The sequence below is a fragment of the Macrobrachium nipponense genome, chromosome 10 (assembly GCF_015104395.2).
Source record: "Macrobrachium nipponense isolate FS-2020 chromosome 10, ASM1510439v2, whole genome shotgun sequence".
NCBI classification, from domain to species: domain Eukaryota; kingdom Metazoa; phylum Arthropoda; class Malacostraca; order Decapoda; family Palaemonidae; genus Macrobrachium; species Macrobrachium nipponense.
This window is the reverse complement of record NC_087204.1, coordinates 61,305,779-61,328,490: the sequence shown is the minus strand read 5'-3', so window position 1 is coordinate 61,328,490 and position 22,712 is coordinate 61,305,779. Positions and strand designations below refer to the sequence as shown.

Sequence of the window (22,712 nt, the reverse complement as noted above, 5' to 3'; positions counted from 1 at the left end):
TTCGCACAAAGAAAAATAGTATAGAATTAATAACAATAAATTTTGAAACACAAGAAGATATATATTATAATAGAAAATTTAATATGGAAGAATTGGAATATGCTCTCTCGAACAGCAATAAATCTGCTCCTGGAGGTGATAATATTTGTTTTGAGATGATATGCCACTTAGCACCTTTGGCAAAGTCATACTTATTACAATTTTATAACCATTTATGGCTTCGGAATTTATTTCCTGATGAATGGCGTGAAGCTATAATAATTCCTATCCCCAAACCTGGAAAGGATCCAAGCAATGTTAACAATTACAGACCAATATCTCTAACAAGCTGCTTATGTAAATTACTTGAAAAGATGGTGAATGCTCGACTAACATGGCATATTCGAGAAAATAAAATATTGACTCCTACTCAATTCGGGTTGCAGTGTAACAGGTCTACATTAGATTCTCTCTCTTTTCAAGAAGACCATATACGCAGAGGATTTGAACGAAAACAGGTAACTGTAGCTGTCTTTTTTGACATTGAAAAGGCTTATGATACTACATGGAGGTATCCTATATTAAAAACTTTACAAAACAACAACATCCGTGGACATTTACCCAAGTTCATCCAAAACTTTCTGACAAAGCGCAGTTTTCAAGTGAGAATTGACGATACATTGTCCAGAACATTTCCACTTGAAAATGGTGTTCCACAGGGAAGTGTCCTTAGTGGCACACTATTTACACTAGCTATTAATGATATTAGTAAAACTTTACCTACTGGAATTAAAAGCAACCTTTATATGGATGATTTTGCCATCTATTATTCAGCATCTCGCATTAAACATGCAGAACGCATTATTAACAAAACTATAATAAAAATAGATGAATGGACATCATCTGTAGGATTTAAATTAGCCACACATAAGACACAAGCAATCGCTTTCTACAAAGATAAAAGGTGGATGAAAAATGAAGAAATAGATTTGAAAATCAGAAGTCATAATATACCAATTGGCCAAACTGCAAAATTCTTAGGATTAGTACTAGATACTCATTTAAACTGGAAAGCCCACATAGCATATGTGAAATCAAAATGCAAAAAAGCTTTAAATCTAATTAGAAAATTATCAAGTACTACATGGGGAGCAGATAGACAAACCCTTACATTGCTATATAAAGCGACAGTACTGTCTATCATTGATTATGGCAGTGAAATATACGGCTCGGCTTCAGACACAACACTGAAATTATTAGACTCGGTTCACAATGAAGGCCTTAGAATATGCTCAGGAGCCTTTAGATCATCACCAACCTCTTCTTTACAGGTTGAATGTGGTGAACTACCTCTCTCTCTCCATAGAGAGTTAGTGACAATGAAGAGTGCCCTAAAGATTCAGTGTAGTGATTCCCAAACAAAAAAACTATTTGAATTGCGTGATACATTTATTAACAATCATATACCACCTTTCCCAATAAGAGCTAGAAGACTGTTTGAGTCACTTAATATGAATTCACAGCTACCTTCAATAGTAAAATTACCGCCTCCATGGAATATGAATAAGATAAAAATTTGCACTAACTTAAAATATTTATCAAAAAATTACTTGTATACTCCAGAACACCATAGACAACATACAATAGAGCACATAAGCCAAAAAGGTCACCATTACGCAGTATATACGGATGGATCCAAATCAGAATACGGAGTGGGATATGCTGCAGTGTCCCAGGACAAAGCATACCAGTTCTCTCTTCCCAATGATGCTTCTGTATTTACAGCAGAGTTATGTGCAATAACATCGGCCATAGAAATAATCAAAGAACACCCCTTTAATAATTTTGTGATTTATAGCGACTCTAGAAGCGCTATAGAAGCCATTAAATGTTACAATCCCAGAAATAATATTGTGCAACAGATTAAGTTTTTACTCCATAAATTATATAATAAAGGAAAAAATATTGAAATATGTTGGATCCCTGCCCATGTCGGAATAAAAGGAAACGAAGAAGCTGATAAAGCAGCCAAGGAAGCAGTCCACATGATGAGAACAAGTATAAACAGCGAAGAATCTGAAAGTAATAAACTAAAACAAATAAAACCTTATGTTAAGAAATGGAGCTCCATATATCAGAGAGAGAGACACGCACAAGTAATCCTGACACGTTTACGTATAGGCCACACTTGTCTGACACATGGGCACTTGATGAGCAGCCCACATGACCCTGCTCAGAGTGCCCAGAGTGCAAGGTGTTGATAACTGTCGGACACGTGTTGTGTGAATGCCCAAGGTATGACCAGCAGAGGCTGTCAACCTTTGGAAATAAAAGAATAAAAGAAATTTTGTCAGAATCTTTCACATTTTCAGTGGTTCCGGTTTTAACGTTTCTAAAGAACTCTGATTTAATTAATAAAATATAATAACGATACAAAAACCTTAGAGCAATTAATGAATTTTAGATAAAATTTTTAGATTTTATTGACCTGTTATGAATTTTAATAGATATGTATGGAAACGTGAGTAAATGTATTTATTGCGTGTTTGAGTTCCAGTATGAAAGTCTGTGCCCCTGTGCAATTTTTTTAATTTATTATTTATTATACTTCATGACCTATTTGGTCCCGGTTCCTGGCCTTTGGCCCAGACCTGGAATTTTATCTAATCCTTCAGGCCAGCCCTATGAGAGCTGAAAGTCAGCTCAGTGGTCTGGTTAAACTATTTTTATAATAATAATAATAAGTTGCTTCCTGGAGGACGTGTTTCCGGCAATTAATCCTTGCCACGACAAACTCATACAAGTTTGCTTGGACTGTATGAGTTTGTGACTTTGCCAAAAGCTTGAAGAGCGGTTCTGATCCGTAAGTCAGGGCGGCCACTTTGGTCATGACCATGGTGTTCAGGGTCCTTCCCAGCCTAGACCTTGCCTCAAACTCCGCCTGGATGAGGTTGTCTGGTAGCCTTGGTAATTTTTCACCGAACTGGTCCATGGCGCAGTCCGGCTTAAATTTACCTACGGTGAAAGTGGCCGGAAGGTTCTCCCAAAGATCACCAAACGAAGGGAGAAGAGGAGACATGGGGTCTGCTTCCCTGAGTTGTGGCAAAGGTTCACCCTTCATACCCGCCTGTATAGTGGCTTCCACTATCTTCGTCAGGAAGGGGAGTGGCGCCTCCTCTGTGGTGAAGATCGTAAAGGGACTTTTAAATGCTTGGAGCCTGGTATTGATACAATCCCAGTCCTCCAAGCAGTGAAGCCACTCTCTTTGAGCATGGTCCCGGCTATACAGGACCGTCTCCTTTAGGATCTTGTCCTCCCTATTTAGCGCCGTCTCCGTCAGCCTGGCATACCCCATGAAAGGAGGCTGTAAGTCTGCGGGGTGGAACTCGAAGTCTTCAATCCTTCGAGTTCCGCATTCCGGGATGGAAATCAGCCCATCCCTGAAGGGAGCATAAGCTGCTATCCTCCAAGGATTGCTCATGGAGAAAGCAGGAAGAGTTTCGTATGCCGGGAGTTGGGCATGGCCGGCACCTACTACCGGAGAATCAGCCTGTGGGACTTGATTTAAGCCTGTTAGAAGGTTCTCTTGGGTGGACATCCTATCAGATAGTTGGGCAAACATCTGTTCCACCTTCGTGCTAAGAGAACCTACCAAGTCCCATACCTGCGGAAAATGCAGCAGGATCAAAAGCACTAGCCGCCATTACCCCTGCCGAGGCCACCGAAGGGGTTCTGGCGGTAGCGGGAGAAGTCACAGACCCAGCGGGAGTACGGGACCTTTCCCTGGAGATTTTGCTCCTAGACCCTCTTGGGAGTGAAGCAGAGGAAGAAGAGGCCTTCACTTTCTCTGCTCTGGGGTGAGAAGCCAGAGACTTACGAGATGAAGAAGACGATGACGTCTTTTTAGTCAACGTCTTCTTCAGGGTCTTCTGCTCTCTGTCCCCCTTCAATTTCGGGATCACAGAAGCAGCGGAGGCACTATGCGGGATCTCAGAACCCGTAAAGCCCTGGAAAGAAGAAGTAGAAGGAACAGGAGACGAAGATCCAGAAGCACCCAAAGGGAGCCCTTGGGTGCCCAACGAACCTTCCTCAACTAGCAAATCATCTACTCCTACCGTCATTGGCTCAATGTTGATATCCAACGTTGCCACTTCCGCCACGATGTCCTGGCCAGAACCTTCTGCAGAGGCTTGCTCCACCTGCTCCTGGATCGCCGCTATCGTCGGAGCTGCCGCGATGGGGTCTACGTACCCCGTCGACTTCCCTATTGGAAAAATCAGGACAGCCATCTTCTCAAGAATGTAGGGCTGTCCTTTGGCGGCGTTTTTCCCAAAGCCGCCAACCCAGGCTTTCAGGGTTGCCAACGCCACTTCCTTCACTGTGGCAGCCTGAAAGAGAGGGTCATTGCAGTCCACATAGAAAGTCTAAAGGTATTCCTTACTGACTAGACTATAACAGAAAGCTTAAGACTAAGTATATATATCAAAGCCTACATGTCATGTAGGAAACTTGATACCCATATGTACTTACTCCGTCCAAAAACTGGTTCACCAGCTCGTAACATATCGAGCAAGCCTCATGGAACCAAACCAGGTAGTCTCCGTGGGGGGTAGCACAGGGGGCATGAGTCCAACAGACCTCATGCCCGCAGGGGTCTTGAAGCACGGCATTACAGCCGGGCTCTTGGCAGTTGGTAGCCTGTAAGTGGAAAGATACATGAGTATCTGAATTACACTCACAGGGCTACTCTAATGCTCCGTTGCATGCCGGAGTATATATAAATATAGGCATATTCCCCCCCTGAATTCCTTATGGACTAAGGTGTGATTTAAACTATTAAGAGGGACTCCGGTATACACCGGAGGAGTGAAAGTTCCCCAAACCATAAGTATATAACTTATAATTTCACAAGAGAAAAATTCACACCGGAGAACAGGGGAGGATGCCATAAGCTTAAGCTAGACAACTTAAACTAGAAAAGTTATACACTACAAATTATATTTAAATTTTGGAGTTGTAGCTCCGGTGTATGAAATTACTCCTCCCTCCATTGACCGGAAGAGTGCCCTAGTAAGAGCAATCACCAGAAAACGAAGGTAGGAACAACAGATAGGGAAAGCTATATGACCCACTGAAATCACGTCCACTCCGGTGGGCGGCGGAGCCCGCCACCCTCTCCGACAACTGAAGGTACACCGGAGCCAGCGCACCATCCGAAGCGAGGAGGCAAAATAACAAGGAGGGAGAGAAATCAGACCCAAGGTACTCCGGAGAATAGCGGAGTAACCGGAGAGGGGGTGGCCAAACCCCCAACCCCGACCACGCCGGAGTTCACCCCGAGCATGAGGGAGATGAGTGGTCCCCCAGTCTAACAGACTGTCCAACTCCCCTATGCGTGGGAGAGAGGGGGAGCAATGCCCGGATGAAGCCAGAGGCTGGGAGCGAGCTAGGACAGATCCCTCCCTTCTACCCTATGGGCGAGAGAAGAAGGGGGGGAAGACTGGGGAAGGGCGTCCAAGGTACACGCGATCGAAAGTGGACCACGACATGAATAGCAACACAACCGAATGTGTCGATAACACGTGTACACAAGGGTCAAATGAGAGGAACAAAACTGTATAAGAAATGATGCAACAAAACTGCTAAAAAAGCGGTACACGTGATCCTATGGGGCAGGACCACGCGTAACCAATGACACTTGAATAAGGAACTGGACGCCCTAACGCTAACCCAACAACAATGAATAAACAAACATTTACATCGAAACAAGAAAGAGGGGGAAAAAACACGAGTGAGAGAAAAAGAGGAGTCCAGGAGGGAACGGCTGGTTCCGAAGAAGAGAGCCTACCACTCAGAGCTAGCCTTAGCCGATGAAGAGCAATGGCTAGGGTCAGGACAATAAGAGGAAAATCACTCAATTGCCTACAAACTAGATAAAGAAACATGCATGCATGAATGAAACCTAGGGGTAGGCTACGAATCCCCAATACAATGTAAATATGTAAATTAAGAATAAAATATCACATAATTAAAAGACTAGAGTAGCACATGATCAAAATCCTTAAAGGTTAAGCAACGAAAGGTTCCAAGGTATGGGAGACTGAGAAACCTAACGAAACACGAGGCGAGCCATGGCCGCCATGCGCCAGACCAGGTGGCCTTAATTAGTACCCAAAAAACGGTAAATACCGGCTCCTGGCTAAAAAACTAAATCCAAACCTTTTCAGGGTACTTAACTTAGCTGCTGCGATAGCTGAACGTTCCATGATAAGGGTAAATCCACAGGAAATCTCACAAAACACAGAGCAAAGAAAATCACGTGTCGCTCCTAGTCGGCTAACTGAAAGGATGGCCACCAGAGGCGCGGCGGTCGGCGTGGCGTGGGGCGTAGTAGTAGTAGTTGCCGCCTCGGCCTGTGGGTCGGCTCTCTCAGATGGGGGATTTTGGGTGTTGGAGAATTTTAAATGGCAAGAAGTTCGTGGTAGTGGTCTCACTCGCCCCAGATACCATACCGACACCCTTCTTTTATTTTGGGTGAGCGAGTCAGTTATACTGACATCTTCTTGAATTTATTTTTCTCTGGTATTTGTTAGCTCATTTACCTTAGAAATAATGAACTTAAGGATTATTTCACGCAGCGACACGAACTGAGCCCAGAAATAAATTTTGTTATGACAGTTTATATTCTTACTGTTGAGTTACCAGGTTAAACTGTTAAGGCATTTAGGTTAAGGAAGGTTTAAAAAAGATTGGACTGTTTTACTTTAGTGAGTTTTTTGTGTAGTATAAAGTAGTTGTATAAGACTGAATTTTTTGTTATCCTATTGTCTTTAAGCCTTCTTGGCAGTAATCAGCTCCTTTGCAAAATTCCGCAAAATCCACAACACTATACTTATAATTCTTAAAACTAGAGGATTGTTTGTTTAGAAATACTGTAAACCTGCAACTGGCAATGCATTTTTTAAAAACAATAATCACCATGGTTGCTTGTTTTTCCAGGGTTTTATGATACAAACTGGTGATCCAACTGGAACAGGTAAAGGAGGGCAATCTATATGGGGTCACAAATATGAAGATGAAGTAAGAGATGATTTAAAGGTAAGAATAGGAGAACATAACTGCATTTTGTATATACTACTAATGATTTGACTAGATTGACTGGAATTGGCAGTTTTGCATACTCGAGGTAAGTTCAGAATTCCAGATCTCGATACGTATGTTTCATCATGGAGGACAGTTTTATGACAACTACGTATTATATCTCAAAAGGCAAAGATTCCTAGTGTGGCTGTACAGTTTCTTTATTTGATTCCCAAGGTACATGGAAAGTTTTTCAGTGGAAATATAACCGAACCCTTCAAGGAATCAAGAAGTAGGTCGGTCTTTTGAGTGTAGCTGCTATATTCTCATAGGTAAGCTATGTGTGAGGCCAGTTAATTCCATAACCTTCCAAAAACCAAAAACAAATGCATAATGAGCATGGGTGTATTTTAATTAAAGTATGTTATATCCATATTTGATAGGATTAGAAATATTGTATGGAAAAAATTCTTTTTCTTGTGATAAATTTTTGGTTAGCAGTGGAATGCTATTCTTCCTGGCCAGCATATGAATGCTGATCTGTTTGGCTTGTATTTCAGCCATCGTGCGATAGTAAACCATTACCATAGTTATGTTATAAATGACGTTATGTAGAATAGGACTGAGAAATTTATATGTAATAACTTTATTTGCTATAGATCAAAGATCAACAAGGAAAGATGCTGTTCAGTTTAAGTCAAGTTGTAGCTGAAGTTGAGAAAACTTTCCAAGCTGCTAATGACTATTATCGTGCATCAGCAACATGGATAAAACTCCGTAAATTTATGCCATCAAACACAACCATAGATAAAATTAAGAGAAAATAATTTTATAATCAAAACTACTTGGCTTGATAGAGCACATTTTACTGTTGTTTTCACTCTGATAAAAGATAAATAGCGTAAAGCTCGTATTACAATGAAATAAAGTGAAAATAACAAAAGGAATCACAATTTGTTTACTCAATAAACTTGCCGCCAACGCAATGTATTCTAGTCACATTTTGAATTAGAAATATGTCGTATAATGAAAAATGACCATGTCTCTTATAAGTAAAGTATCTAGATATACGTTTATGCTAACTAGAAGCAGAAAATTCGCTCAGAATTTAGTTAAATATGGCGAAATAAACTTGTATTTGCCATCAGCTTATTTCCAAACCAAAACATTGACCACTATGTTACTATTTTATAATACAATATGAGAATACACACTACATTATTGGATACAGTGAAGTAATGTATAACTTTTTAAAAGATCCTCAGAAAAGATGCATCTATTTACCTTTTCTTCTTTGCTTATCCTAATTATCGTCACTATACCCATCTACATAGCAGCAGCATCTCGTGCTCGTACCACAAATTTTAGCTTGCGTAACAAAGCAAAAAGTCGACCGAGTGATGAATTGTACCTCGGAAAATTTGTATATATATACTGGTACCTTGACCTACGAGTGAATTAATATAAGAGTTTTCCGAGGTATAAATCATCACTCGGTCGATTTTTTGCTTTGTTACGCGAGCAAAAATTTGTGGTACGAGCTCGAGATGCTGCGGCTATGTAGATGGGTGTAGTGACGAAAATTAGGATAAGCAAAGAAGAAAAGGTAAATAAAGGATTTTGACATAGGAAAAATCTATTTCTGGGCGATGGGTTCGTGTCGCCCAGTGAAATAATCCTTTAGTTCATTATTTCTAAGGTAAATGAGCTAACAAATACCAGAGAAAAAATAAATTAAAAAAGATGTCAGTATAACTGACTCGCTCACCCAAAATAAAAGAAGGGTGTCGGTATGGTAACTGGGGCGAGTGAGACCACTACCACGAACTTCTTGCCATTTAGAATTCTCCCACACCAAAATCCCCAACTGAGAGAGCCGGCCCACAGGTCGAGGCGGCAACTACTACCACTACACCCCACGCCACGCCGACTGCCGCGCCTCTGGTGGCCATCCTGAAGTTAGCAGGCAATCTTGGGCGACAGGGCAAGGGCAGGGTGGGATTTCACTGGGCGACACGAACCCATCGCCCAGAAATAGATTTTTCCTACGTCAAAATCCTTTTTCTGGGCTCAGTTCGTGTCGCTGCGTGAAATAGTACCAGAGAAATAGCACAAGATTGAAAGAATTAAAAGGGTCTCAATAAAACTAAAAGTAAACTACAATAATATAATTAGAGAATAAGGTATATATATAGAATAACAAAACCAAAGAGGACTTATTGGAAATATGTACAAAAAACTTAAATCTAAACATATTTCAACTTATTCTCTGACTGTGAGTTATGAAATTACACAAGTAATTATTCACTTATTATCTAAGAATTAGTAATTCATAACAATACAAAATTTTTTAAAAGAATATATACAAGGTAGGAGTGTGGAACCCTAGCATTAAAATAAGGGAACCACACTCAAGAAGTTTCATAGGATACAAATTATTGTGGGTGTCCCTAGCAAAAAAATAAGGGACACGCCACTAAGCCATAATCATAAGCAGCTAAGGCTAAAAGGCGAAGTGTAGAGCATAACGGCAGGTTAGATGAAATGTTAATTGAGGCAGGTAGAAAGGAGATCTGGATCTTCAACTACAACTACTGAGCAATGTCAGAGGAAACTATGTTCCCCGCTGCCACTGCTGGAAATTTTAAGGATTCCAAGGACTTTAAATAGTGACACTTAAAAACTGTCGGTGATTTCCATTCAGTATACTTTTTCAAGTCATCAAAGTTCATGTGTTGGAAATAGTTAATGGAGGTGGCTACTGCCCTGACATCATGGGCTTTAGGGAATGATTCAGGGTTTGCTTGTTTAATAAAATAGAGGATCTGTTGTCTTATACCTTTAATCGATAAAGTGCCACCTTTTTCTCTCCTAAAGAGGGGACCCGAAGAGGAAGAGGATGTCCTAGACAGAAAGGCTCGTAAGGTCATCACTGGACAAAGAGAAGGGTCTTGTGGGAGAGGGATGACTTTCCAAGGTTCCCATCTTAATAGAGGATCCTCATTTTTAGCTAAAAAGCTGCAATCCGGGGAGAGTAGAACTTCTCCTGAGGGGAGGAATTCTATATGCCCCGCATCTCTGGATAGAGCCGACAGTTCTGAAATCCTAGCTCCTGAAGCCAGACTTAGCAAGAATAGCGTCTTTCTTAAAAGCATTATGAAAGTACATGTAGAGTTGTCAGTGTCTGAAGCTAGTTTGAGGGCGTCATTTAGAAACCATGACACTGAAGTAGGCCTTATGGAAGGTCTAAGTCTAGCACAAGCCTTGGGAATAGACGTAAAGTAAGAATCTGTTAAGTCTATATTAAAACCCAGCTGGAAGATCTTCTTCAAGGCTGACTTGTTAGTAGTAATAGTGCTAGCTGCTAACCCTTTTTCGAACAAAGACCTAAAAAAGGATATAGCGTAATTAACCCTCTTACACCGGAGCGGTAAATAAAAAATTGTCTCCCGTGTGCCGGAGGGGTTTCGGAGTGAGCGCGGAAGCGGAAAAAATATTTTTTTCAAAAAATCACAGTGCACTTAGTTTTCAAGATTAAGAGTTCATTTTTGGCTCCTTTTTTTGTCATTGCCTTAAGTTTAGTATGCAACCATCAGAAATGAAAAAAATTATCATTATCATATATAAATACTAATGCGATATATGATAGCGCAAAAACGAAATTTCATATATAATTGTATTCAAATCGCGCTGTGCGCAAAACGGTTAAAGGTAACAAGTTACTTTTTTTCGTTGTAATGTACACTAAATTGCGATCATTTTGGTATATAACACATTGTAAAACGATAAAAGCAACACAGAGAAAATATTATCACAAAATAATGCATGAATTCGTAACGCGAGGACGTAAACAAATATTTTTTTCAAAAATTCACCATAAATCTAAATATTGTCCTAGAGACTTCCAATTTCTTTCAAAATGAAGACAAATGATTGAATATTACTATACTGTAGGAGTATTAGCTTACAATTGCCGTTTTCGACCATATCTGACGAGTTAAAGTTGACCGAATGTCAAATTTTTTTATATATATTTTTTTATATGCAATTATTTCGGAAATAAGAAAAGCTACAACCTTCAAATATTTTTCGTTTTATTCTACATGAAATTGTGCACATTTTCATATATAAAACTCTATGAAATGCCTAATATGAAACGGAGCAAATATTCCGAGAATGGGACGTACGTATTTCGGAGATTTGTGGTGGAGAATCCGCGCGCGGAGGGAAGGAAAAATTTTTTTTTAGAATTCACCATAAATCTAAATATTTTGCTAGAGACTTCGAATTTGTTTCAAGATGAAGATAAATGACTGAATATTACTAGACTGTAAGAGTTTTAGCTTACAATTGCATTTTCGACCATTTCGGTAGAGTCAAAGTTGACCGAACGTGGTTTTTTTTCTATTTATCGTAATTTATATGCAAATATTTCAAAAATGAGAAAAGCTACAACCTTCAATTATTTTTTGTTGTATTCTACATGAAATTGCGCACATTTTCATATATAAAACTTTATGTAAAGGCTAATTTAAAATGGTGCAAACATTACCACAATCGCACGTATGATTTTTTCGGAAGAGTTACCCGTGGACGTAAAGAAAATGTTATTTTTTTCATAAATTCACCATAAATCGAAATATTGTGCTAGAGACTTCCAATTTGTTGCAAAATGAAGGTAAATGCTTGAATATTACTAGAATATAAGCATTTTAGCTTACAATTGCGTTTTTGACCATTTCGGTAGAGTCAAAGTTGACCGAAGGTTGAAATTTTGGCAATTATCGTTATTTATATGAAAATATCTCAAAACTGATAAAAGCTACAACCATGGGTTGTTTTTAGTTGTATTTTGCATGAAATTGCGCACATTTCCATATATAAAACTTTATATAACGGCTAATTTTAAAATGGTGCAAACATTACCACAATCGCATGTATGATTTTTTTCGGAAGAGTTACCGAGCGGACGTAAGGAAAAAGTTTTTTCATAAATTCACCATAAATCGAAATATTGTGCTAGAAACTTCCAATTAGTTGCAAAATGAAGGTAAATGATTGAATATTACTAGAATATAAGCGTTTTAGCTTACAATTGTGTTTTTCGACCATTTTGGTAGAGTCAAAGTTGACCGAAGGTTGAAATTTTGGCAATTATCGTTATTTATATGAAAATATCTCAAAACTGATAAAAGCTACAATCATGAGTATTTTATTGTTGTATTCTACATAAAAATGCGCACATTTTCATATATAATACTTAATGTAACGGCTAATTTACAATGGCACAAAAATTATGTCAAAGTGATGAAATAATTTCCGAGATGTGTCTCAGATACTTTATAGTGCGGCAAGAAAGAAATTCGCGCTTGCGCACCTGCGTAACGATTGTAAACAAAACAACACCTTGATCCGTGAACTCCCAGCATCCCCCAAGGCGCGTGATTCAAAAGTTTTAGGCTGGTAGGCCTATAAGTATTTTTCCGCGAATTTTAAAAAAAACTTTTGCAAGTCGACGTAAAATACGTCCAGTCGGCACACAGGAGACAAAAAATGTTGATGTAAAATACGTCCAGTCGGCACACAGGAGACAAAAAATGTTGATGTAAAATACGTCCAGTCGGCGTAAGAGGGTTAATAGTCATGGTTTTGATGTTTGATTCCTTCAGGAAAGATGCCAACTTCTTGACTGCAGCGTCATACTGTCTCAGAGTTGAATCCCTTTTATCTGATTCCAGGAAAAGGATATTCTGGGGATCTATATCTGCATCTTTTTTAGCCGCAAACTTCATGAAGTCCATAAAGTTAGGGTTTTGAGACTTCCTGAGAAAGCGAATACAGTCCTCATTTGTACTGACTGAGAGAGTCTGGGATTGGGAATCCGTTGAGGGCGAAGACCCAATTCCAGAAGCAGAGGGTACCAGTTGCTCTTCGGCCAGTCCGGGGCTACTAGGGCCACTTGTCCCTTGAAAGTCCTGAGTTTGTTCAGAACTTTCAGAAGAAGATTCACTGGAGGAAAGATGTAAATCTTCTTCCATCGGTTCCAGTCTATGGACAGAGCGTCTGTGGCATATGCCAGAGGGTCCAGGTTGGGAGCCACATAGCATGGAAGCTTGTGGTTCGCTTGAGAGGCGAAAAGATCTACTTGGAGACCTGGAACACTCCGGCGTATACACTGGAACGAACTGTTGTCTAGGGACCATTCTGACTCCAAGGGAACTGACCGGGATAGAGCATCTGCTATCACATTCCTTACTCCCGCTAGGTGGGTGGAGGAAAGATGCCATTTGTACTTGTCCGCTAGGGAAAAGATGGCTATCATGACATGGTTCAGATGCCTTGATTTGGATCCTCCCCTGTTGATGCAGTGAACTACTACTGCGCTGTCCAGAACCAATTTTACGTGAGAGTTCTTTGGTGGAAGGAGCCTCTTCAGGGTAAGAAATACTGCCATGGCTTCCAATACATTTATGTGAAGCTGGCGGAACTGCGGTGACCAAGTTCCCTGAACTTTTCTGAACTGAGAGTACCCTCCCCAGCCGCTTAGTGAAGCGTCTGTGTGGATAGTTAACACCGGAGGAGGGTATTGAAGAGGCACCGACATGGACAGAGTCTTCGACTGTGTCCATGGACGCAGACGGTTGTGAAGAATTTGCGGGATTGCTGACAACTTGTCCCGGGATTTGACATTTGCCCTTGAGCGCCAAATCCGGTTTATGTCTTTCAGTTTTACTTTCATCAAGACGTTCGTCACTGAAGCAAACTGGAGAGAACCTAGGATCCTTTCCTGGTTTCTCCTTGAAGCATATTTGTACTTTAGAAATTGCTTTACTGACTTCGTTATTTCCTTCCTCTTGGCTACCGGAATTGACAGATTGTGAGAGGCTAAGTCCCATTGAATGCCGAGCCATTGAAATCAAGACTCCGGAGAGAGTCTTGACTTTTTCCTGTTTATCTGGAACCCCAGGTATTCCAGGAACTGAATCACTTTCTTTGTGGCTTTGCGGCATTCCTCGACGGTTGACGCCCAGATCAGCCAATCGTCGAGGTACGCTACTACTATTATCCCTTGCGACCTTAGTTGTTGAACAACTACTTCCGCTATTTTCGTGAATACCCTGGGAGCTACGTTCAGTCCGAAGGGCATCACCTTGAACGAGAATGCCTGGTCTCCTAGTTTGAAGCCTAGGTAAGGGCGAAAGTGTCTCACAATTGGGATATGATAGTATGCGTCTGTAAGAGCGATAGAGGTGGTGACGGCCCCACGGGGAAGTAAGGTCCGTACCTGCAAGATGGTCAGCATTTTGAACGTGTCGCAGCGAATGGATAAGTTTAACTGGGACAAGTCTAAGATTACTCTTCTTTTTAATGAGCCTTTCTTTGGCACGCTGAACAAGCGACCTTGAAACTTTAAATGCTTGACTCTCGATATTGCTCCTTTCTAAAGGAGTTCCTCTACATAATCTGTCAATTCCTTCGATGGAAGTTGAAGGAATGGTCTGGGTGGAGGGGGGCCTTCGATCCAGCTCCAACCCAGACCCTTTGACACAATACTTTGTGCCCATTTGCTGAACCCCCACCGGTGCCGGTAGAGGAACAGCCTCCCTCCTACCTTGGAGATCTCACTGTTGCTGTGCGGGGTGAGCTCCACGTCCGCCACGGAAGTGCTTGCCCCTATTAATGACTCTGCTTGCTCCTCTTTGGCGAAAAGCACCTCTGGCACTGCTCCCCCTGGCAAACCGGTTAAAGTGTTGAAAGGCCTGGACTTCATACACCGAGTTGAATGCCGGGGAAACAGCGTAATAGGTGGAAGGTTGTGCCTGAGGCGAGATCAAGAGGATGGGCTGAGTCTGGCCTTTCGTTGCAGCGGGTTGTCCTGGTTGGGTGACCGGGACTGCCGAGACTGTTTGGACAAAGTGCTGTGGTTTCTTTTGGTATGGTTGAAACCTTTTCGTCTTCTTCAGTTTCTTCCCTGAAGAAGAACTGTCCTGCTTCCTTTTTGCAGAGAGGCCCCAACGATCTCTGAGACTCTGGTTTAGTCTCGTCGCTTCGTTTTGGACCTCTTTAACTGCCGACTCCGGGAAGAGGTCCGCCCCCCCAAATGTTGGAGGAAAGCAACTTATTTGGCTCGTGCCTAATAGTTGCTTCCTGGAGGACATGTTTCCGGCAGTTGACTCTTGCTACTACAAACTCATACAAGTCCGATTGGACTGTATGAGTCTGCGACTTTGCCAACAGCTTGAAGAGCGGCTCGGACGCATAGGAGAGGGCCGCTACTTCCGTCATGACCATTGTATTCAATGTCTTTGCGAGATGGATCTACCAGTTTTCTCAATGTAAATTTCATTTCATTTGCTACACGGTATCTTGTAAACTCCGGCTTCTTCTCCTCTTTTATTTAAGTATATATACGTTAATGAGCGAACTCCGATGGATTTGGGATAATGGAAAATGAAATGATTATTAGACCTAAGATGTTCTGTAGCTTTGTGGATGTTTTAAAAAAACATCGTACGGAAGTTTTATTTTGTTGTAGAAATTTGTCTGTTGTGAGAGGGACCTCTATAGTAGATTTTATTCGCTTTATTAATAACCTTCTCAGTAATGTATGATGGGTAAAGCAGTTGCATTAGGTATTGGCGGATTGTGTAGAATTCTTTATCTACGTAACCATTTGAATATATTCTAAGCTCCCTGAGGAATAGGTTGCACCCGACCATGATCTTCATGGATACATCGTGGTGACTTAAGAAATGAATAGTATATGAAACAGCGAAAGTGGGTTTCCTGTATACTGTGAACGCATATCTATTCTGTTCTCTTATTAGTACGTTTAGGAACGGCAATTTCTTGTTCTTTCCCCATTCTGTTTTAAATTTTTTAAGGTCGGAACTAGCAAATTTAGTTGATTGAAAAATTCAATGAAATCTACCCAGCTATTATCCCAGTACTAAGTAAAAATATCATACTCTTATCCAAGCCAGATCATATTGCAGGGTTTGATTAACGACAAAATTTCAATTTCGAAATATTCCATGTAGCATAGGTTTGCTAGAAGGGGGGATAGGGCGGTGCTCATGCTACAGCCAAATTTTTGTTTGTAAAAATTACCATTGAAAGAGAACACGTTGTTAGTTACGCAGAGGTTGATTAGTTTTATTGTTTTGTCAATACCAAGAGGAAAATGTTCTTCATGTGGTTGTAACTTCCTCTTTAGAAAGGACAACGCATCAGGAATGGGGACTTTGGTAAATAATGATTCGACGTCAAGGCTGAGCAATTGGATGTTATTTGCGGGGAAATTTAAACTTAAATTTTTCTTTAGAAATGCAGAAAATTTTTGTTTAAAATCCTCTGCATATTCAATGTGGTAGGATGAGAATGATCCTAGAAAGGGTGATAATAGGTCTGCAAGCCATTTGGATATTTTATACATGAAAGCCCCTGCTAGATATTATGGGGCGTAGAGGAATCCCATCTTTATGTGTTTTTGGGAGGCCATAAAAATGGGGAGAGACAGGGTTGATTGTCTTGAATGACTAGTAATTCTATATTCTTCTTATTACCCCCTGTGGTTCTGACCGATATGTTAAATTGGTCAGCAATGCTTGTAGTGGGATCTTACTTTAATTTATCATAGTTCTCCTTGTGGTTTAGAAGTTCATGAACTTTATGAATGTAAGTCTCCTTGTCTAAAAGAACTATTTTCCTGTCTTTGTCCTGTAGTTCCTCGTTGGACAAGTGGTTTGCGTGCTTGCCTACCGATTCGGTATTCCCGAGTTGGATTCCCCACTCTGCCAACATGGAATCAGAGGAATTTGCTTTTGGTGGTTAGAAATTAATTTTTCGATTTAATGTTATTCGGATCCCACAATAAGCTGTAGGTCCCGTTGCTAGGTAACCAATTGGTTCCTAGCCACATAAAAATATAATCCTTCGGGCCAGCCCTAGGAGAACTGTTAATCAACTCAATGGTTTGGTTAAACTAAGATATACGTTAACTTTGTCTTTGTCCGATTTTGTGGTTATGATATCCTCCCTTTTTCTTTAACTAATACATTTCGGGATCTTTAAAGAAATGAAGAAAGATACCTCGGTAAATATTTGCATATTATTAAAGCTGACAAATCCAATTGTTTTGTAGTAATGGATAAAATTAGTTATGTGGAAAATGAAGAACTTTTCTGGCTCTAGCTCTCATAAAAAGCTATGGAAAGACCCATTAGATGATGTCGTATAAAGTTTCAATTCTAAAATAAAAAGTATCCCAAATTAATTCAGTTCAATTAAAGAGAAAGTGATGACAATCAGCTCATCTTTACCATAAAAGAGACTTCCCTTTTTGTCCCATTATCAGTTCAACTGGTTCTATTAGCTATAAAATTTCTAAAAATCTAGTTGAATTACTATCACCTATCCTGGGTACTATTTCAAATTCCTATTTACAAAACTGTTAATTAGACACTCCCATATTGATTTATCCAGTACTGACAAATTAACTAGTTTTCATGTTACATCTTTATTCACTAAAATTCCTATTGAAGGCTTACTTCAATATTTATCTACATTCGAACTTGTATAATCTAGAATTACCTACTAATGTTATTTTTTATAAAAGTAACTTACCAAGTAATTACTTAGCTAATGATTAGCCTGGCAAAGCATCCTAAATTCAAACAATTCACAATGGGAACTCACAAGTGACAGAAGACTACTGCATCATTCTTATTCATGCCGAGCAACCGACAAGACCTTGTCTAGTACTCCTGAGTTCATGTTTGCCACTTTTTATATTGCTTGCTGAAGTCGGTGATGTATTAGCTTTAGTTGCTTTTTCGTCTGTTGCATTCTACTAGTTTGCTTTACCTACATTAGTTTTTTTCTCTTCTGTTAGATCAGACTATTAGTATGTCTTACTCTAGCGCTTCCAGTCTTTGCTATTGTAGCAAAGGCTGTAAAACTTGATTGATCAAACTGTGCCATGATGCACATTCTATTTGCAGTGTAGAGGGCAGGTGTTTACGAGAGAGCTTAACTGTGATAATAAATTAAGTTAAGTATATCTTAGTTTTACCAGACCACTGAGCCAATTAACAGCTCTCCTAGGGCTGGCCCGAAGGACTAGATATTTTTACGTGGCTAGGAACCAATTGGTCACCTAGCAACGGGACCTACAGCTTATTGTGGGATACGAACCACACTTATTCGAGAAATGAATTTCTATCACCAGAAATAAATTCCTCTGATTCCGCATTGGCTAAGCCGGGATTCGAACTTCGGACCACTGGATTGGCAGCCAAGCGCGAAAACCCCTCATCCAGCGAGGAACTAATTAACTGTGATGAGTGTAAGGAGTGGGATGATAGTAGGTGGAAGTTTTTGGAGTCTCACCTAAATAGGTTAGAAAAGAGCAGAATCGGGAAGGTGGCCGCTGGAGTTGAAAGTAGGGCTTATGTTAGTAGGGACTCTTCCCGTAGGCTTAAGACAGACTCCAGTCTACCTCTTCTGTCTACTCCTGGTAATAATCTGTTACCTATCCTAAGCCCTCCTCCCACTCCAGTGCTCAGCTCCCATGCTTCCAAACCCGATGCCATTGCCAGTCTAGAGTCAATGATTAACTCCAAGTTTGATAATAAGTTTAATCTGGTGTTAAGTTCCGTTGTGGAGTTGGGGGGCCTCTCTTTGAGTCCTCATGGACAAAGTGGAGATAAAGTGATAAAGTGCTAAGTGAATTGTCAGTGGAGGAGGTGGTTGCCCGTGCTGTCAGCTTTCCTAATGAATCCCGCTCCCCTGCACCTGGGAGAAGACATACCAGAGGTCCAAGGGAGGTTGATGGGGTTTGCCCACGGGCTACCGGCCTGTTTGTCCTGTTGGAAAGGCATGTTAAATGATTGTCTCCATTTATCATCCAGTTCTGACTCGGAGTCTGATCTCAGGCATCGTAGATACTACGGGAACGCTTCTAGGCCATTAAAAGCGCATTTGCGTGATTCGGCTCCTGAGTCCCTGGTGCCAATCAAGCGGCATAAGGACTCATACAACCTCGCTCTTCCTTCATGGAGCTATGGTGTTGACCCTTCAGTGTTTCCACCGGTACAGTTGCCTTCTCATCCGTGGGACACCTGTACTGCCGTCTCCCAAGGACTCCAAACATCAGAAGCTCTTCCGGCTGGAGTTTCCTCTAAGGCGGCCGACGAACTTTCACTGGTTTCTTTAGAGGACAAGGAAGATGAGGGTGAAGATTCAACTCAGTTGACAGCACAGAAGGCTTTACTTCGTTTCCTCCTGGAGAGCTATCCAGGGTTCTTCACTTCTCATACTCCAGCATCTCCTGCCTCCTTATTCCTGATGTCGAAGAAACAGCTGGAACTCGCTCTCCTTCCCAAAATGCCTCTTTCCACCTCCTCCAGGAAAGCTCTGAAGGTGGTCAAGGAGTGGCTTTCAATGAAGAGGGCACCATATTAAGAGGTGCCATAGGCCTTACGACACCGGAGAAAACCCAAATCTGAGAGTCACTGCCTCCTCGTAAGAGGACTTCTGTAGTCTCATCGACTCTTCGTGCATGCAGCCTTCACCTCAGCCAGTTTTCTTCTCCTTGGCGGCATTGGACCACTTCATCAAGAGCTTGTTTAAGGTGTTTGAAGTGTTCAGTTTCTTCGACTGGATGGTGGGCACTTTCACCAAGAAGATTAAAAATGCCACAGGGATGGTTAACACCGTTTCAGCAGACCTAATCATGCTTTCGTGCATGGATAAGGCCATCCGAGATGGTGTGGCAGAGCTTGCATCACTCTTCACCTTCGAACTTCTGAAAAAGAAGGACCTATGGTGTTCTTTTGCTTCATAGGAAGTTACAGCCTCACAGAAGACAGCTTTGCTTTTCGTACCTCCGGACCTCTCCCATCTCTTCTGGCAGGCCATGGTAAAAAAAAGTTAAGTATATCTTAGTTTTACCAAACACTGAGCTGATTAACAGCTCTCCTAGGGCTGGCCTAAAGGATTAGATAATTTTATGTGACTAGGAACCAATTGGTTACCTAGCAACGGGACCTACAGCTTATTGTGGGATCTGAACCACATTCTATCGAGAAATTAATTTCTATCACCAGAAATAAATTCCTCTGGTTCCGCGTTGGCCGAGCCGAGAATCAAACTTCAGACCACCAGGTTGGTAGCCGAGCGCGAAATGCAGTCAGCCAGCGTGGAACTTAGGCCATGATAGAGCAAATGGCTGCAGAGCTACAGAAGAAGTTGACTCAGGACCTCCTGACGCAATCATCACGTTCCAAGCCTTCTTCGTCGGCACCCTTTCGTCCGAAGTTCGTTTCTCCGCTCACACAGCACCCCTTTAATGTGAAGAGACCTCAGTCTCATTCTAGACCCCGTTCCAACCTACGCTTCCATTCAAAGTCCGTCAAGAAGCATTCCACCGCCAAGTCTCAACCAAAGAAGTAAACAAGAAGTCCTTCATGCCCCAGTGGGGGTGAGGCTCCTCAAGATTTGGGAGAAGTGGGCTCGTAGGGGAGCAGAGCCATGGATCGTCAGAGCATTAAAGGAGGGCTACTGCATCCCTTTCTCGGAGACCCCTCCTTTATGGGCCCCATACACTGAACACACACACTATTCAGACAGTATGAATGTTCTACACACCGATTTCAGTCTGAACAAAGATTTTGTCACGGGAAGACATGGCTGGCAAACACATACATTGAATGACCTGAGATCGTTCAGACCACGAAACTCCGCCCACTTTTGCATTAAGACAAACCCATACACAATGTTATTGCAAACAATACAGACACTCATTCATACAAGCATTCAGTGTATGGGGCCCTTTAGTCTCTCCCATTGCATTGACGACATACTCGAAAGACTCAGAAAGACACTCTGCCCTTTTGAAGGAAGTATCATTCCTCCTTCTGAAGGAGGCCATAGAAGAAGTAGTAGAGGTCCATTCCCAGGGATTTTCCAATCTACTGATCATAGTTCCCAAGACATTGGGACTGGAGACTGGTACTGGATGTAAGTGCTCTCAATCTTTTCATAGTAAAGACCAAGTTCATGATCGAAACGAGCCAGTCAGTCATGTCATCCATTCATCCGGGTGATTGGATGATCACCCTAGACATGCAAGATGCTTATCTGCACACACCAGTTTCATCCAACGTTCAGGAAGTACCTAAGGTTCGTCTTCCAAGGGAAGGTCTTCCAGTTTCGGTCTCTCTGTTTCCATGGCACCTCAAGCATTCTCTCGAGTTCTCTCTCCTCTCGCAAAATGGCTTCACCTGGTAGGCATCAATATTAACCTTTATTTAGACGACTGACTTCTCTGTTTGCCGTCAAAGGAACAGTGCACGAAGGACCTTCAGACAACGTTTCATCTCCCAACAATTGGGAATCCTGCTAATCTCCAGAAGTCCCAGTTGGTACTGTCTCAGGAGATTCTTTATTTGGGGATGTTTCTCAACTCTCAGACTTCTCAGGTTTTTCCATCCCCAAAAGTGAATTGGGAACTGCACTCAGTCAATCTCCAAGTTCTTCTCTCTCCTGTCGTGCTCAGCTCGACAGTGGATGAGTCTGCTGGGAACGCTTTCTTCTGTCGAGATCTCCGTTCCATTGGGCAGGTTACACATGAGGAATCTTCAATTCTTCCTCAAAGCCAACTGGGACAGGAAGACTCAACCGGACTCGATGGTTTTTCGTATCATGCAGGAAATAAAATCAGATCTCAAATGGTGGCTGTCAGAAAGAAGGTATTCAAAGGGGAGATCCCTTCTTCCTCCCAAACCCAACCTGGACTTTTAATTGGATGCTTCGGATCTGGGCTGGGGAGCCCTCCTCGGGTCTTGGGAGGCCTCCGGGACCTGGTCTCCAGAAGAAACGAAGCTTCACATGAACGTCAAAGAGTTGAAGGCCATTCATCTGGTCCTATATCAGTTCTCCTTGCTCATGTACAACAAGACGGTGGTTGTGGATGCTGATAACACTACGGCCTTGTCTTACATCAAGAAATGGGGTATGCACTCCTTTTCCTTCTGTCAGATGGCAAGAGAGCTACTCCTGTGGGCTCATCAACATCAAGTAACACTTGCCACCCGCTTCATTTGGGAAATTAAATGTCCTAGCAGATGAGCTGAGCCATCAGAGGCTTGTGATTCCCAGTGAATGGATTCTGGATGGCAGGACTTGCTCTGACCTGTGGAGATTGTGGGGCAGACCCTTAATAAACTTGTTCGCAACATCAAGGAACAACTGCCTTCCTCTCTTCTACTCTCCACCCCCGTATCCACGAACAGGGGGGACTGATGCACTGCTGATCAATTGGTCGGGGCTGGATCTTTATGCATTCCCTTCCTTCAACCTGGTCAGGGAAGTTCTGAACAAATGCGTGTACCACAGCAACGTATCAGTGACTCTGGTAACTCCTTTCTGGACCACGAACCTTTTATGTCTTCTGGTAGACTTCCCATGGCTGCTCCCCCAAAGATCATGGCTACTCAGACAACTTCACTTCAGAAGGTATTACCAAGGGTTGTCCACGCTCATCTTGACAGATTACAGACTGTCTGGAAACTCCTCAGAGTGAAGGCATTTTCAAGAGCAACTGCGGATGCTACTGCAAGGTGCAGATGCCAGTCTATCAGTCAATGTGG

The 22,712-nt window shown here is 41.7% G+C and overlaps 1 protein-coding gene across 3 annotated transcripts in view; it reads left to right on the top strand.

The window, feature by feature from the left end:
* Nucleotides 1-22,712, top strand: part of LOC135223641 (peptidyl-prolyl cis-trans isomerase-like 3) — a 282,632-nt gene that overhangs the window by 165,955 nt on the left and 93,965 nt on the right. For all 3 annotated transcript variants that reach the window (XM_064262276.1, XM_064262275.1, XM_064262277.1), the window contains exon 3: nucleotides 6,979-7,077. In XM_064262276.1, coding sequence (XP_064118346.1) covers nucleotides 6,979-7,077 — 99 coding nt within the window. The remainder of the gene's footprint in view (nucleotides 1-6,978; nucleotides 7,078-22,712) is intronic.